The sequence below is a fragment of the Pagrus major genome, chromosome 5 (assembly GCF_040436345.1).
Source record: "Pagrus major chromosome 5, Pma_NU_1.0".
Classification (NCBI taxonomy): domain Eukaryota; kingdom Metazoa; phylum Chordata; class Actinopteri; order Spariformes; family Sparidae; genus Pagrus; species Pagrus major.
The window spans coordinates 6,980,339-6,998,060 of NC_133219.1; the positions used below are offsets into that span (position 1 = coordinate 6,980,339).

A 17,722-nucleotide genomic window follows, 5' to 3' on the forward strand; every position below is an offset into this window, starting at 1 on the left:
CTTTGCAGCTGCAATATTTAATATGGCCACTAGAAGAAGCCGCTTAACAAGAAAAGTTAATTTGGGTTGTAATAAGCTGCTTTCATTTTTTCCCTATATGGTTGCTTCAAAATAGCTAAAGCCCACAAAATAAAAGGTAAGAGCTTCGAGCCTGTTTAGGTTGGTATCATTAGCGACCAGGTTAGGGTTAGGGTAACATTGTTGTTGTTTCCCATTGGCCAATGGCAGGCTTCTACCAGCATTGTATATCCAATGAGTAAAAAAGCCAAACATTTGCTGGTTTTAGATTCTCAATTGAAAGGATTTACAGATTTTTTTGTCATATATGATAGGAAATTATAAAATATCTTTGGAGTTTTGGAATGTTGGATGAGTAAAACAAGCAATGTGAAGATGTCCCTTTGGGCTGTGGGAAGATTTCATAGGTTTTCTTTTTATTTATTTATTTATTTTTTTACAATTTTCAAGAAAAAGCATGAGACTTATCAATAATGAAAATAATCACTGAGTTGTAGCCATATATGATAAAATGATGAGTCTCCTAGCTACTGTGGCTACTAGTAGTGACAGTGCTGATGGGTATAGGTCTGATGATGCGGACTGAAACTTTAACTTCGACACTAACAGCCTCCTGTGTTCACAATTTACTGTTGCAATCTCGCTTTTAGTTTATAAGTGTGTAACGTCTCCTGACAGCCCACGATCTGATGCAGAAACATTTTATTACTAACATTGCCGCCTACAGCAAACACGAGACAATATTTCAGACTTGAATAAAAAAAGCCTTATTTTGAGGAAACTGATTCAAAGCTTTTAGAAACTTTAAGACCCTGGATACCCAACGATTAGCTGACAAAATGACACAAAAACAATTCAAATACTACACCTCAACCTTGATGCAATAACTGTGTGCATCCCATAATGATGCAACACCCTGCAGTTACTGTGTACTGCAGCTCTGTGCGGCTGGAAAAAAAAACCTGATTTGCAGTTTACGTTTGTACACAACTCTAACAAGCTCCCACTGCCTGAGGCAACTTAACATTTGAGAGGGATCACTGCAGCTTTCAAAATTATAAGGGTCATTAAAAATTTACACATTATTGACTGTATTTAAAACATCTTTTCCACTGACTGTAAAGAGCACTTAAATTTAAGAGGTGCTATTCTCCAAAGGCCATAAAGTTGTTATAGATAGCCCGAAGGAGGCATGGAGGAGAGAATTTTCTCTTGCTGAATATGAATAAAGTATAGTGGGGTGATACTACACAGACAGTTACACTGTAGTACTGTGCTTACTTAAGCAATCAGTAGGTGTTGAAGTGCTGTGTATAAATCACTGTGTCAAACTATCTAATCTGCGACTTTAAAGAAACTACAGAAATATTCATAGATGTACGTATGGTTGTCTAAAGTGCATGTAACTACACAGAAAGGATGCCAGATAAATAGTCAAAGGACTGCCGCTGTCTAAATTGCCCACAGTGCCGTCCTTATGTGTCAGTGCATTATGGATGGAAATACTCTCAAAAGAAGACTCTCTGACTGTGGAATGAATTTTAATGTTAATACAAAAACAGCAGCCTGTGATCTCAGCAGGCATCAGGAGGGGGTGTGAGTCGCTTCGAGGTGCAATTTATTCCAACCTCTGAGCCTCACTAACTTGAAAGTGGGCTTCAAAAGAACGGAGGATTACCGGTAAGAGTTGCGAAGGCGTACACACGAGCCCGAGCGCCCACCATCGCTTCAACACATCAAAGATTATTGACCATCCACTTCCAAAATATGGACGATTCGCAAAACTCTGCCCAGTTTGAACTTGGGTTTTGAATTTCAGGGTTGTCCATTTTATTGTTCCCATCCCACTGAGTGGCCATGTGAACAGAAGCTCTGTTTTGAATACGCCTGCTGGCATCCGCCGCTCTGGCCTGTTGTGGCTTTTAAGTGGCTTTTACTCAGCCCAGCACAGGATGGCAAAGTATAGCACTTCAAGCTGGCAAACCCATCAGCCCTCCCTGCCAAGCTTCCCTCTCCACAGCACCGCCACGCCGAAGGAGTCTCAATTGTTTATTTACAATTTGCTGTGGAAATCCCCAGTTCTTCATTGCGATAAATAATTGAGCTGTTTGATCTGGACACAGTACAAAGGGTTGCTCCATTCACTCTGAGGCCTGAGGCGGAGGAAGCCCGAGCAGCATGAGCAGAGGAGGGGACACACACACTCCAGCATGGTGGAGATCTTGGATCTCTCCTCCCTTCCTCTGCAGCTGTCGCTCGCTCTCGGGGCTACATCTCCTCCTCTTTGTCTGCACAGTACAACACTCCTGTCACCACAGTCAGAGGAGCGACCTGCCTCTGCCTCCTGGGACACACCACAAATAGCAGGAGTTTAGCCCTCATTGAACTCATGTTCTTGTTCAGGGGATCCTGTCTAGTTAGCCTGTCTCTCCGGTTCACCCTCGCTACCTTGTTGTCCAGCCACAACCTTTACGGCAGATTGCCCGGGAGTGATCAATTGCTTGTGTCTTCATTGTCGTACATACGGCGCGGGAGCGTGACAACAGCTAAATAGTAGACTGAGCATGAAATACAAAAGAGAGGAAGCAGCAAAGTTAAACTTCATGAGGCCTTGCAGAATATTGTGACCTGATGTTACCTTGCTGTGTGGGATGGCGCCTCGCTGTTAGCTGTACTGGCCGTTTCCGGGGACGACTGAAGCTTAGGAACATCTCCTATTCGATACCACACCCCCATACTGTTTATCTCACTGTGTGAAGATGAAGAAGAGACATACAGAGTGTTTCTCTTCATTTTAAACAGCTAGGTTAGTCACTCTTCATGCAAATTAGAAGATATGGTGACTGACACAAGATACAAAACTTCATTAATCAGCGCAGTCAACAGGATTAACTGTTGGCAGTCAACGTTTTTTCAAACCAATTTCTACAATATGTGTCACATGACGTTCACATTACGTTTATGACCTGACTTTCATATTGCGAGGCGGAGGGAATGGTGGTGAAGTCACAGGCGAGAAAGCTGCCAAGCCAGTAACTGCAGGTTGAGATTACGTTTCAACGCTTGAAATCTCTGCTAACCTCCCATAAAGAAGCTGAATAGTCAATTGATTGCCAGGGATTTATCATAATTTTTGACCCAATAACAATGATCAAGTCTCGCAAAAAGGTCTTGAATACAAGAGAGTTAACTAATTAACTACTTAACTAATGTAGACAGGACCAACTTGAGGGTGAGTACAAAAAAAACCCTTGATTGGCCCTGAGAGGCTGATTTGATTGGACTAAAACCCCTGCAATCTTGTCTGAGCTGGAAATACTATTTGACCTCTTGATAGTCGACTAGTGTATTATTATGTGAAAACCCCTTGTTGCAACATCAAAAAATGTAAAGTTTCAACATATCTGTGGTTTGCAGAAACATCCATTGCCAACTTCTATTCCCAAGTTTGGGTTGCATGGATTGATTTATTTCCGGTGCCAAACAACTCACCCTATACAGACGTAGTTAACAAGATGGTACTTGGTCTTGGCGATGATCTGGATGTCATATACAGCCGTCTCGGCAGCCGCACGAGGGCTGATTTTCACACAGAGCCTCCTCTTCCTCATGGCAGTTTCCTCTGATGAGTCAGGTACACATGAGGGTGTCAGATGGGAATTCATGGTCACATATTCATTTCTGCCATCTCTGACTTTCAAGCTAAAAAAAAAATACCTATGGATATTTTTGAACCTCTAGGAGAAATATATATTCACAAATCCCACTTATACTTCACTATTTGGTCATTACCAGCCTGAGAATAAGAGATGAGCTAATATCAGTTTCTGGGTGACTTGCTGTGCTCAAAGGGAAATGACTGGACAGAGCAAAGCAACAAAATCCACATGCGTTATTATCATTTTTATCATTTTAGTCGGTGAAATGACAGAAGCAAGTGAATCCTCCATCAGCTTTAGTGCACAGAGGGGATTTAAACTGGATGTTCCAGATAGAAACGCACACATAATGTCACATGTATACATTAAACATGGATTCACATAAAGTAATAAAACATTAAATTACAACGTAGCCAAACAAACATAATCTCTTTTCTTCATTCTGGGAACAAAAAAAAAAAAGCCTTTGCCATGCTCCCCTATATTGCATCTGTGCCTCGCTCATTTATTTCCCCTGCAACACTAGAAAGTGCAGTGTAAATGCAATGATAATAAAAATAATAAACAAGCTGTCCTCACTCCCCACACCAAAATATTATTACATTTCCAAGGCATGGATAGTGAGGGGGGAAATACATAGCACTCAAAAGGCACTAAAGCATTGGGGAATGCATTTCATTAATATTAGATAACCCCCATCCACTCGTCCTATCCCCAAATAAATACATAAATAAATAAGCCCCTCATAAAGAAAAGCACAGCTCCAGCTGAGATAAACAATGACTCATGATTCTCTTCTCTTGTACCTCCAGGGCAAAATGTTTATTTTATTCCCACAGTCTGCCATAAATTAAGCTAACCTGCACCCATAAAACATTCACTATCTCAAGCAAAGCTGCCCCTGAGGACCTCCGTGTAAGCTGGTCGGAGAGCGAAAAAAAAACAAGAAGAGGAGGGGAGCGAGCCTTCGGTCGGTATTGACTGTTTACTTACTTGTGTCCATTGTTTCTTCCACAGGTGTGTAGCCCTCTGGCAAGGCATCCTTAATGTCAATCACCTTTATGTCCACAACAACGTCAGGTCCCTAAGAGACAGAGCAGGAAATGTAAAGTATGCAAATTCAACTTTTAAAAGGACAGAGAGCAAGAGAGAGAAAAGGTTAGTCATTTTTTGGAGGAAAGAAAATGTAGAGATAATAAGAGCCGATGATTTACTAAAAGCTCAGGAAGTCTCTAAAGAGAAGGGTTGACAAAATAGCTGAAGTAATTACTCTCTAATAGCTTTTTTTTTTTTACAATGAGAGAATGCATCTGTGAACTCGTAATCATTCGCAACCTTTCGGCGAGAAGCTGTGGGATGATGGGAGACAGAGTAGGCAGCCTAATCAACAGAATGGGACTGGTTAAAAACAATCAGGCACTGTGTAGTTGACATTTTCAAGCATGACTCTTCCCTGCCTCCCATTACATTTTCATTTTTTGCCATAATAAATTGCAATAATACACAGCGGCGGTAGAGAGTGGGGCGAGCCAGGCGTGACTTGATGCGTCCGAAAAGGCTGGATTTCACTGCTACTGTTGCCCGACAGTCATTACCATTAGAGACATTTTTTATTCATAGTTTTTATACTGACTTAAGGAGGAATATGGATGAATGTTATTACTATGCATGGAACCTTTTTTTTAGTGTTTTCCCCTTTTTGCTGGAGAGATTTCTGCCATCAGGGTCTGACAAAAGGGGCTTTCTACCTCCTGCATAGAGTATGATAAATCACAAACTATTTACTTCCCCCCACGTAATTCAGGGGCTAATTTTACAGAATCTGTTTTTGTCATAGACAATTACAGTGTGAGCACCATTGACTGGCAGACAAAATAGCCTTTGTTGATGGCTCTGTCATGTTTTATTTGCGTCAAAATCTTTAAAACAATGTGGACACACATTTTAAGATAATATACAGGAACTAGGAGGAGGCTATTTGTATGCTATATACTAAACCGAGGAGCAGATTGAGCTCAGGCACCAGGCAGCCGGTGCCAAGTTGCCTGGCTTTTAGAGGACATACTGTAAAAAAAAAAAAGAAAAAAGAGAGGGAGAGACTTGATTAAGTCCTGAAATTGAGCTGATGCAAAATAATAATAAAAATGCAGGTTTTTGTTTACAATACTGTCTGCATTATCCACCTGCAGCCCATGGAAACAAATGAATAGACAGACAATAGTGAGCTGTATGAGCTGAGGTGAGACAGGTTGATAATCCCAGATGTAAACAGGTGTATTTATGGCAACAGAGCAGCTGACAGCCATGCAACGACACATCAGCTATAGGCTGCAGGCCGGAGACCAGTCCAAAAATGACCCAACAGCATTATGAGAACTATTCAAAGACCATTTCAGCCCCAGAGGAGTCAATGCTGTGCAAATTGGGAGCGCTATATATAGCACCACCATACTTTTTGTAGAGTAATTTCTTGCATAAAAAGAGTGCTTTCATATTCACAATTATATGTGCTTCGGCTTTCAAGAATCACTGGTTGGTAACCACTTTCTCTACAGGGACGCTGTTGATTGAATAAATTGGAATAGTTAAAATACAGCTCATTGTTATTTCATGAATAAACATAAATAATATCCTCAGGAGGACGCACAACATGAAAAATATCTCACCAAGGTATTATTCATCTGGAATATGCATGCAAATTCATTATATATAAAAGTTCAAAACTGCACAGCCAACGCTGGACGTTTTTTCAAATGGGACTTTCACCGATCAAAGCGCACAAAGATATTCTGGCGGCAACCTCTGGCAAACAAAAAAGGGGCTGCAGATGAGGTGTTAGAGCCAAACGCACAGGAGAAGGGAGAAGTTTACATTCACACTTACAGGTTTTCTGGTGAAACAGAGGTAACGGGTGACCTTGGATTTGAATAAACCGTCCTTCCACAGGTCGGCGTCAGAGCCATCTGTTGTTTGTGCAACCTACGAGAAAAAAAAAGAGAGGAAAAAAAACAAGGAGAGGAAAGAAAAACATGCAGGAGGTGGGATAAAGTTAATGTATGTATGCCATGAGCGTGTTGCTTTTGCCTCTTCCCTTGCATACTAGCCTTAATTAACGCTTGCCAACACTAGCGCTCCATCTCATTAGTGCTCTGCGTGGGTAAAGGAGTCTTAGCCTCCAAAAAGGTGGCTAAAAATATCATCCCTCGGGACCGGGCTGATTAAAGATGCCCTGACAAGGATCTGCTCTAATAAGGAAACCAAACTTCAGTGTGCTTCTGTGGGAAAGCAGGCATTATATTTGGGGTAAATGTGGATTGTATCTTTTTTTAAAAACCTACTGTAGTATCCCTTGAGCAAGACACAGGTGAGCTGAGAACACCTTAAATACTTCTGCCAATTTATCTCCTGTGTGGATCATTCTATTATTTAATGAGACAAGTCTTCTAAGAATAAATTAGATGAGGAGGATTTAAAGCAATTTCATGTGCATGTCTAAATAAGTCTAAATCCAAAAACCTAAGCAGCTTGCCCTTGTACAATAAGCTCATTCCTGGTTGTAAATGATCAGTGGAGTCAGTAAAAATAATAGATTGCAGCATATTGACAGCATGTAGGCACCACAAGTCAAGCTCAAGGTCCAACACTACATTGCTATGTAAATGTAGGTATGCAGGGCTGAATGATAAAGCAAAATATAACCTGCAGACTGCATCACAGAGACTCTTCCATCCTTCCTGCAAATATGCTTGGCTGACGCGTCATGTTCCATTGGCCATCATGTGAGAATCACCTAAATAACTGCCAGAGCTATTTTCTAAAGGGATCCTTTACAAAGAAGAGTCAATCTAATGAGGTTCATTCAAATGAAGAAGTCATAGATCTCTGCACCCACCCACACACATTACCCCCCTGACAATAATGATGAATGACCCCGGTGACTGGGTGGGGGAAACATGGCATGGGGAGATTCATGAAAAACCACCACTGACTAGATGGGATGAGAGCGGCGACTAGACTGGGGAACAGAGATAGATAGTGGGATGAGAGAGAGAGAAAGAGCAGAGGATGAGCGGAGAGAGGGATTGCGGGGCGTCTCCAACAGCAGTTCCATGAAAGGTCCCAGAAGGAGCCTATACATCACCAGCCTCCCTCTTCTTTACAAGACAACCCGTCTTGGCCACTTTTTCCAGGTCAGTAGCCAGCGCATCCTGTCAGCGTAAACAAAGGGCTCGCTTTGTGAAACCCAAAGTCAAGTTGAGGAGTAACGAGGGCACGGTCCTCCTCGGAGGCACCTCAGGCATCATCCTGCCACAGCCGCCGGCAGCAAGGATGCGACGCAGCTTGAATGTGAAACGCCGACTGCTGAGCTACGGCAGAGGAGGCATGTGTAAAGTTGCGATGGCTCTTCTCTGATACTTTCAAGTCTGCCACTGTACGGCTCCATCATTACACAGACTTCAATGACAAGAATGCCACATGTCTGATAAGACACGTCATGGCTCTGATATTGAAATATGGTTGTATCATTTGATTTAAAATGCAATGACAGATTCAACTGCCACTTCCTAAAATCTAGAGCTCGCAGTGATCTAAAAGCCCACCTGTGAAAAAGTCTTTAGGGGGTGCTGAATGCTCCTATGAAGGATCTCTGGAGACAGACACCACCAGCAATATACTATGAAGCACTGAGAGGCACAGCTGTGATTCAAAAGATATAAAGGCATACAATCAAAAATCTCTGGGGAGTGAAACCAGGTGGAGAAGACATAAGAGAGGTACAGAGAATAAACCAGTCACTTCAAAGAAGAACAGAAAAACTGAAGAGAACTGAAAAAGGTAATAAAATAGATAAACTGTCGACTGACTATACAGTATATTAAATAACTAAAGCAGATGTTAGTGTTGAAAAAGCTCTTTCAGGAACGGTTTGAAATTCTGTGAAGCTCATTTGCTTAGATTGGAAAATTGGAAGAGTAATGTAACTCTCAATTCTGTGTGCGTAGTGTGGAGCTAACATTTGAGCTAGGGGTGAGTAGCCTAGCTGAGCTAAAGACTGGAAGCAGGGGAAACAGCTAGATAGTTGTCTAGAAATATCAAGGTAATGACAACACAAACAGTCAATTTTACGTTTCTGTGTATGAATTAAAAGATGTTGGTGGTCGCCTTGCGCATTAAAAAAACAAACCACTCTTGTTGGCATCACAAAAAAGCTGTGCCATGTGCCTCGCGCTCCGTCTGATCAGGCCTTACCGCACAGACATAAGAGTGTTATCTATCTTTTCTTCTAATTCCTGTCGAGACAGTGAATATAAGCGTATTTCTCAAAATGTCAAACTATACCTTTATAGTACAGATGCTCACTCAAAAACACATGCAGCTGTTGGGTTTGTAAACCCAGGCATCCTAGCTAATCATAAGCTAGTACTTGGCATCCTCAAATAAATGCACATTACATTAATGAGTTTATGAGCGTAACATGTCAAATGCTCAGGTGAATCTGAAACACACGTGTATCCCCTTTGCAACCCCTGCACAGTGTGCGTGAGTCTAGCCCTGGTGTTTGATGTTGGGTGGCTGCTGGTGCTTCGGCAAAGCTCCTGATCCCAGTGGAGCGGTGTTTGATCTGGGCCGGTGCTCTCTTGTGTTGGAACAACCTGCTCAAGTTCAGAGATGTGAGCGCATCGTATCAGAGAGCAAAAGAGTTAATCAGCCCTTTGATCTGCCGTATAAAAGTATGGTAAGTATGGTAAGCAGTCAGTATTAAGGAGGAATTCTAATAGAAGTCTGGTATGAAAGGAGAGAAAAAAATCAATACAGTGTAATATCTTGAGACTTACCCTTTCTTAGCGATGCATTAGCACACTGATGCCGAGCTCGCGCTGATATTTTTGTTTGTTTTTCAAGTGTGCAGATGAAAGACCACATAGTGATGTTCAAAAGATGTTCTTGAAGATGGGACAAGTGCATTTGAAATAGTGCTTCAGAGTCTGGAAGGCCTTGAATGTTATGTTGGAGGCTAACTCCTACTTGACTTTTTCTTCATAGGTAGGATTTGATATTTTATTACCTTGAAGGATGTGCTTCATATTCTATTTTATTTACACAGAAGGAAAACTAACACAGACTGAAATATATCACTGAAAATGATATAAGATAGTGATATTAGTATTAAAGATAGGCTTTAAACTATCTTGAGTGAAACCTTGTTTTCTCTCAAACATGTGCCTGATCAGGAACAGACATGTCACGCAGACCGGATGCAACGCCACATTCACATCTTAAAAGCACAAGACTACAAGTCTATAGCCATGCTAATGGCTATGTGAGGCTGTGCTGTGCGCTATGAGCTAAATGCTAATGACAGCAAGCTAAGATGCTCACAGTGACAATGTTAAATTGTTGATGTTTAGCATGTATCATTTATACCATGCTGACTATCTTTCTGTTTGGATTCATTCAGTATGATCTGAGCACAATGGAGATCTGCACTCGATTTCATGGCCTCCCAGCCAATCGTTTTTGAGACATTTCACTAAAAACAAAAAATGTAGCTCTAAAGGCATTAAATTGTTGAGACACTCACAGTTCAGTCGAGACAAAGGTGGTGGAGCGACCAACCGAGTTACTGACTACAGCTGCAACGATGACTCAATTTATCAATTAGTCGCAGGAAAGAAAATTAACAGCAAGCTATTTTGATAATCGCTGGACTGTTTCTGTCACTTTTCATGCAAAAATGTCAAATATTTGCTGGTTCAAGCTTCTTAAATGTAAGGATTTGCTGCTCAAAACATCACCATAATAACCTATCAGGTTGAAATACTGCACGTGGTATTTGAAATTGATTTAGTTTTATAAATCAACGGCCATTTTGGTATTTTTTGCAGTGCTTTAGAGTACTAACACAATATGACACAAAATGTTTCATTGCTTGTATTTGATTGCAGTTTCTTGATTTTCATTATTATGCCTACACTTTTATTATCTTAAGTCATCGCTATTTCCAAATTTCAAACTGCTGGTGTAATACTAGGATCGGCAATTCTCCCAGAATATTAATTTCTCTCTTCCTTCGCCTACTTTTGCATCCAACACTTCTAAAAGACACAGCTAGCTTACCACTACCTTGCAGCTGCACTTCCAGACACTTATCCTGAGTGGCACAAGGACAATCAACTAACAGATACCAGGGGGAACTCAGAGACCCTCAGAGATGATGGGTTTATTTTCTTTTTTTTATTTAGAGATCCTTTATTGTTTTGTATAGTTAGAGGGCTTACTCGGCACAGATTTGAGAAACCCGACTAAATCTTTGTTTGTTCACTGTTGAATTCCTGAAAGGTGGCGTTTTTGTTGAATCTTTATTTTTGAGTAATATTGAATGAGCTAAACCTTTCTTGCAAAAAGCCGGCAAGATAAAGTCAAACTGTTGCTTTAAATATCCTTGTCTTTTTAAAGAAGAATTTGAAAAGGGACAGGGAATACAATCAACGAGTTGTTGATTTTTACATATCAAGATACAATAGTCTGCAAATGGCAAAGCTGTTAGTTCTGGAAAAAAAAAAGTTTAATTAGAAATTGAAATCAAATCGTGACACCCCTATCCATTACAAAGATAAACCAGTGTCATTAACAGCCAGTCTCAAGCTTTTAGCCCCACAGAACACGCTCGGTATTTGCACATCAACTGAAAAGTACTGGCGCACCGGAGCAGCAGAGGAGGAAGTCTGACGGGGCTCTCTCTGTTTGTCACTACCGTGTGGTGTGTATACAGTTTCCCTGCCAGTGGCTCCGTTCTGATGCCAACCCACCATCATCTGCCAGAGATTAAAACAAGCTGGGTGTGCAGGGTGGAGCAGGAAGAGATAGAAACTGGGGAACAGGGAGGGTTTGGGGGCGTAGGGTGAAAGCAAGAACAAGAAGTCTGAATAGGAAGAGAGTCAGAGGAAGAGAGCTCTGCCCTTGAGCTTGTTTTGTACTGAATTCAACTCACACAGTCACTTCTCTTTTTTACCCACTCCAACTCTTTCACAACTAAGAAAGGTTCACATAAACCAACTGATCCTGCACTGCACCCTCACACATTCCTATTATTGTTGAGGTTGTTGTGGTAGTTGAATATAAGGGAAACATGGGGGTAAACTTAAATGACTCTGGTGGGCACCAACCAAACATCATTAAACCTTTGCCTCCGGTCTGTCTGCAGTACTGGTGGTATCCAACAACAATGTCAGGAAGGGAATCTTCCTAATCATCAAAGTAAACTTTATGAATAAGTCATCTAACAGATCTGACAAAAAAACATCTTGGAAGGCTGCCAACATCCTGGCAGAAAGTTATGCTATACAATTAGATACAACAGTTACATGTACTGTACAACTGGCAGTAGACGGCATGAACACAGAACTAATGATTATTTTCATTATCAATTATTCTGCTGATTTTCACGATTAATCTATTAGTTGTTTGGTCTATAAAATGCCAGAAAATGTGACAAATGGTCATCATAATTTCTTCATTTAATATAAATGACAAAGAAAATCCTCACATTTAAGAAGCTGGCACCGGCAAACTGAAACAATTAACTGTAACTGTAACAATAGCAATTTATTTTCTTTCAATTGAATAATCCATTAATCGACTAATGCCAATTTGCAGCTCTAGCCAAAAAAATAGGTTCCAGATTGGACTTGAGAGCTACAACAATCAAAACTATTCAATCAATTGATATTCATTATAAAACCATTTAATCGGGTTGAGTAATCTTTTAAGAAACAAAAGTCAAAATTCTGATTCAAACTTCTTAAATGTATGGACCAAATATTTTTTGTTTCTAGACAAAAGACATTTTCAGACATTTTACAGACCAAACAACTGATCGATTAATGGAGAAAAATAATGAACAGATTGAATGACAATGAAAATAACCATTAGTTGCAGCCCTATATCATATCAAAGACATTTAGGCCATGTAACAACACTGTTTTAGTCTCACAAGGGTAAATAAACAATCATTTCTCTTATTTTTGTATTTTATTTTTACACTAAAGGAGATAACTTTTTAGGCTTAATCCTAGTTTATTAAATCGTGTGTTTCAAGACCAATAGTCTGCTACAGTTCAAAATGAATACTCACAACAGTGTAGTCGTCTGGGGCCTTGCTGAATGAAGTGATTACACCAACTGCAGAGATGGGGTCTGAAGGCAGCTTGTTGCTCAGTTCAGACATGTCGAACCTGCGTTAGATAAACAGAAGAGCCTCATCACATCTTTGGTATTTCACCTGAGAAAAAATACTGGAATGATCTACAGGTTCATCATACAATTCAAAGCAATATTTGCTTATACAATGCATTTAAACATTCCTGCACTTTCGGACAACAGTGCATTTACCTAAAGGGTGAATTTTGAATCTGGAAACTTTGAATAAATACACAAAATGCAGATAGTGAAAGAAAATTAGCACTGCACCCTTCAGGGTCATTACATGGAGAACAGACAGGGTTTGTCTTGGCTAAAATGGCCACATTATTGACTTCTTGATGAGGCTTATTAGGATCTAGAAGAAAAAGTGGCCTCCTAATCCAGGATTAAATGACAAGTGAGACCAACGACAAAACAGCATTTGGAGACCACCCAATGACTTCACCAAATCACAAATTAGAGGGAGTGATCACATATTTTCAAGGAAGTCGCAATCAATTGCTATCTATTCCTGTCTAAGGGAATTTTTGCCTAATGGGTATGCAAGCCTTTTACAGTCTAAGTGGCTTTGCAATGGTTCCCTTACGCAATTTTATTAGATTAGGTTTAAAGCATTCTTGTACTAACTGACAAAGTTGCTGCATTCAATCTTGATGTTTACGAAATCTATCGCAATTAAGATGATCAAATTAGGGGATTTAGTCCAGAAACAGCTGTCTCTTTAACAAATGTTAGATAGCCGTACTTATTCAAATGAAACAGGATAGCAAATTAGCTAATAGAATGAAGGATCTTTGTGTAACATTAATTTGTTCAAAATGAGCTTTGTTTTCCAGCACAACATTAAGGCTTAGAGACCCGTCCAGGCAGACCAAAGAAAAATCCATCCAAACTTATTTCCAGCTCCGGAGAAGGAAAATATCACTGTGTGCTTCTACACAAACTTAAATAGAGTGTCTGTGATGTTCAATGCTGGGTTTATAATGACTACAGTGCACATGTTTTATTTAAGGCAGCACAGGCATTAGTCTACTCTATATTACAGAATGTGTGGATGATAATATTGTTACATGTGTGAAGGATTTTAATTTGGCTGTCGCTCTGATAGTTGTCTAAAATGTGACTGTGAGCAGCAGCCATCACAGCAGTGGTGAAAAGCTGGAATAAATACAAGTTGCTGAAAACAAGTTAACACAACATGCGTGAGTATGGATCTACACCTTGTCAAGATATATATAGAGCCGCAACAATTACACAATTTAATGATTAGTCGCTTGAAAGAAAATTAATTGCAAACTATTCTGGTGAACTCATTCATTTTAAGAACTCATTTTAAGCTAAATGTATTTGTTTAGTTGGTTCCAGCCTCTTCAGTGTAAGGATTTGCTGCTTTTCTTTGTCCTTTGTGATGGTAAGTGGAGACTCTTTTCATTTTGAACACTTTGTTTGACAAAAGAAGTGATCTGAAGACAAATTTACTAGATGTACTGTGCTTGCTAGCAAACATCTATTATGGCCATGTAATAGAGAGGCAAAATCCTGCCCCTTCCGGTGTGGTAAAAAAAAAAAAAAAATGTACTCAGTAGTCAATGGCAAGAGACAAATACATTTTGATCCCTTTTGAATTGTGTCATGAATCACACATATGTTTTTCAATTAAAATAAATAGTTTTATAAGTCACAAAAGTTGCAGTTTGCTGTAACGATAGTACAATATAATTTAGTTTTGTATCCATTGTTTCGCACAATAAACGTCACCTTCACCAACAGGCCGTCATAAGATCACCAAAATTCTTCTTAAAAAGATGTAAGCCAACTAAAATACAGGCCCAGCTCTGGGTTTTGTGGAGCATTTAATGAGACAACATCACATATGCGACAATGTTGGGTGTTTAGTCTTTCTATTTATGTATTTTCAGTCTTATACTTACTTATACTCTCAACTGTTACATGACAAACTGTGACTTTCCCAAGTTGAAAAAATATATTTTGAATTGACAAACAGCATGTGTGTAATTCATGGCACAATTCAAACCGTATCAAACAATTATTTGTTTCTCACTATTATCTGCTGTACATATTTTTCCTGAAATAAGGTCCTGTGGTGGTTCACCAGAAGGGGACAGACTTCACCTGTCTATATACAGAACATATGGCTGTGAATGTTATTGTAAGTTTGCTGGAATTACACTTTTTTTGAATTCCTGTGTCATTCGCGAACTAATGACTAATTAATCAATAGCCATTTAATCATAAAATAAGATGTACAATTGAAGTTGCCACATAAATAGTTGCTAATAGTTTATTATAATTCAGTGCTAAACATGAGCACCTGTGGTTTATGTTTAGAATCTATACTGATTTAGTGGAACACTATCTTTCTCTTTATTCAGCTATTTAGGAACTGAGCTTACGTTTTCTCACTCATGAGCAGTAAGTGCCTCAGTCCTTCCTTGGTAACTACATAGGATTGTGGTTATGTAGCCTACATGAACAGTACATCCTTCACACTTTCATTATTTCTAATTTAAATGTTAGCAAAGCTTTATCAAACTGATCAGAAAACTTCCTCACTACATGACATTTTGATGGTACGTGCTTCATAGAGATCCCTATGGGGAGTCGAGGGAGCTAACTCAGCTACAACACCTGCTCATTTGGCTTAAAAATGTAGCCTATATTTGTGTAACCTACCGACCAGCAGATATATAAGTAAATATTAGTTACTAGAAACCCACCAGAAATGGTCTGAGACCTTAGGAGGTGAAACTGATATCCACAATAGTTGTCTTTTGGTCTTTATTTACCTGTCTTAAATGCCTCCGTGTGCTGAGTGCTGCTATCACCTTTTAAACTTTGGACCTCACCCGGCGTGAGCCTGCAGGAAGTAAACGCTTCCGGGTGCGACTGATAATAAATTATTAACAGCCATGTCAACACCCTCCCTCCTAGGCAGAATCTCCCTCATTGTCTTTTTCATGCCATTATTTTCTGGAAAATAAAAACCTATTACTAAATAAAAAAGCGCCATTTTACATTATTTTTGCTGATTTCAGCAATTTTTTAATTACACATTATTCTAACTTATGCCCACTTTCAGATACAGGATAAGGTCAGATACACTATACACATATACATGCATACATACATACACACATACAGTTCATTCTTCTCTCCATTGATATGGGTTTTACCTTTAAATATTTGCATCCATGTCTGCCCACTTCATTGTTTGTTAGTCTGTTTGTATTGTCTGTTTTGTTATAAACTGTGGTAAAGTAATTTAACATTTTTCATTCATGCTTATAGCTATCGAGTTGGTGATAAAAATCCTCAGATGCTGTGCTGAGTCAATGAGTGCAGCACTGGATTCTTGACATTTAATCCAAAAGATGAGAACATCTTATGAAAACACCATCAGAAAGCTATATGAATGCTAAATGTGCCAATTTACTTTGTCAGTATGAGATGTGTACTCATAGAATATAAAGGCCTGGGCCAACAATACCACACTGACTCGTGGGTGTATTTCTTTGCAATAACTTTTGAGATCCAATTTGGCTTTGGTAACTAAATTAAGGTTGTGCTTCACTAAACGACTATCATTACATGGATGTATCTACGGGTCACGCCTTCTGACAGTTGGTTGTCTCTCTAATCATCACATGTCATTACTGTAATCAGATAAAAGTAAGATAAAGAGCAATGTATTAGCTTAGTGGTAACATTAGGATGTACATCTCCCAGAGCACAAAACTTGAAAGCCTCTTTGTAGACTGTCCAAAACACCAAGGGGCGACAGATGCTTCCCCATCAACCAGTTTATTATTTCTACCCCCATCATGGCAATCAAATAAATTATTTCATTGTGCAACTATTATCCTAATTTATTCAAATCAAAGACTTGTTGCTCTGTTTTCTGACATGGCACCATATGCCAGCATGGTGTCTTCATTGGGGCCACACACTGTGAAATGTATTTATCGGCTTACATGGCTGCACATGATGTGATCAGTTTTCTCTTTTTTCATATTTTTTATAACGCTTCTATAATTAGAGGAGAGACGTTCAGTGGAAAACTGCCACCTTATATGACCAGCAACTATCACCACCTCCACACTTACAGTTGACGTTGTTGATGTGGTAAAATCTTGTCCGTGTTTGCTGAAGTGTTTGGGTTAGTTTCTAAATTTAATTTTGGAAATTCTAAATAGCAATCATGGCACTGCCTGCTTTCCCAGCTCCCATCTATTCTGATTTTCTCACCAGTATGGGTGGGTTCATAAATACTTAGGCTATACTCCAGGTGCCAGAGCGCTCCTTGCCGCACACTGGACTGTTTGCAAACTTTGATTGCTGTTGGAATATACTACTTGGTCTTCAGAGCACTGCAGTCTTGGAGCGGCAGAGCGCATTCTGGGCATCTCTGAGGAGACGGAGTAGCAGAGTGCCAAGAGCAGTCAGTATTTCATGAAGTACAGCTGAAGTGGAACTCCTAATGAAATGCAGCAACTGCAGGATGAATTAACTGAAATCATTCAACACATATAGACTATGAATCAAAGAGGTAATTTTGTTTTTCTGAAGTTGGTATGGATGCATGCATTTAGCTAATTTGTTTGAGTTGAGTTGTAGATTAACACAACTGATAAAACAGTAAAACTTGGATGTTAATTTCGTGGCTAACGTCGATAATGTTGATTGTTAAACATTAACGTAAGCCTCAAAGTCGGACACAAACAGTGGCTACTGACCCATTTCATAATTCATATAGGAAGAGCACCCTCTACTTTTTGAACAGCCATGCTCTCGTTTTAGTGTTGAGGGTGATTGAATTTAGG

General features: G+C 39.6%; 1 protein-coding gene across 3 annotated transcripts in view; it reads right to left on the reverse strand.

The window, feature by feature from the left end:
* Positions 1-15,727, reverse strand: part of LOC140996117 (multivesicular body subunit 12B-like) — a 38,726-nt gene extending 22,999 nt beyond the window's left edge. The window contains exons 1-6 of one of the 3 annotated variants that reach the window (XM_073466378.1): positions 15,689-15,727; positions 12,814-12,913; positions 6,561-6,656; positions 4,671-4,761; positions 3,511-3,640; positions 2,657-2,767 (exon numbers count right to left, since the gene is read on the reverse strand). In XM_073466378.1, the coding sequence (XP_073322479.1) occupies positions 2,657-2,767; positions 3,511-3,640; positions 4,671-4,761; positions 6,561-6,656; positions 12,814-12,906 (521 nt within the window). In that variant the 5' untranslated portion in view covers positions 12,907-12,913; positions 15,689-15,727. Of the gene's footprint in view, positions 1-2,656; positions 2,768-3,510; positions 3,641-4,670; positions 4,762-6,560; positions 6,657-12,813; positions 12,914-15,619; positions 15,639-15,688 lie in introns of those variants that run through there. The other 2 variants (XM_073466379.1, XM_073466380.1) reach the window with 2 other exon arrangements.
* Positions 15,728-17,722: the final 1,995 nt, after the last annotated feature.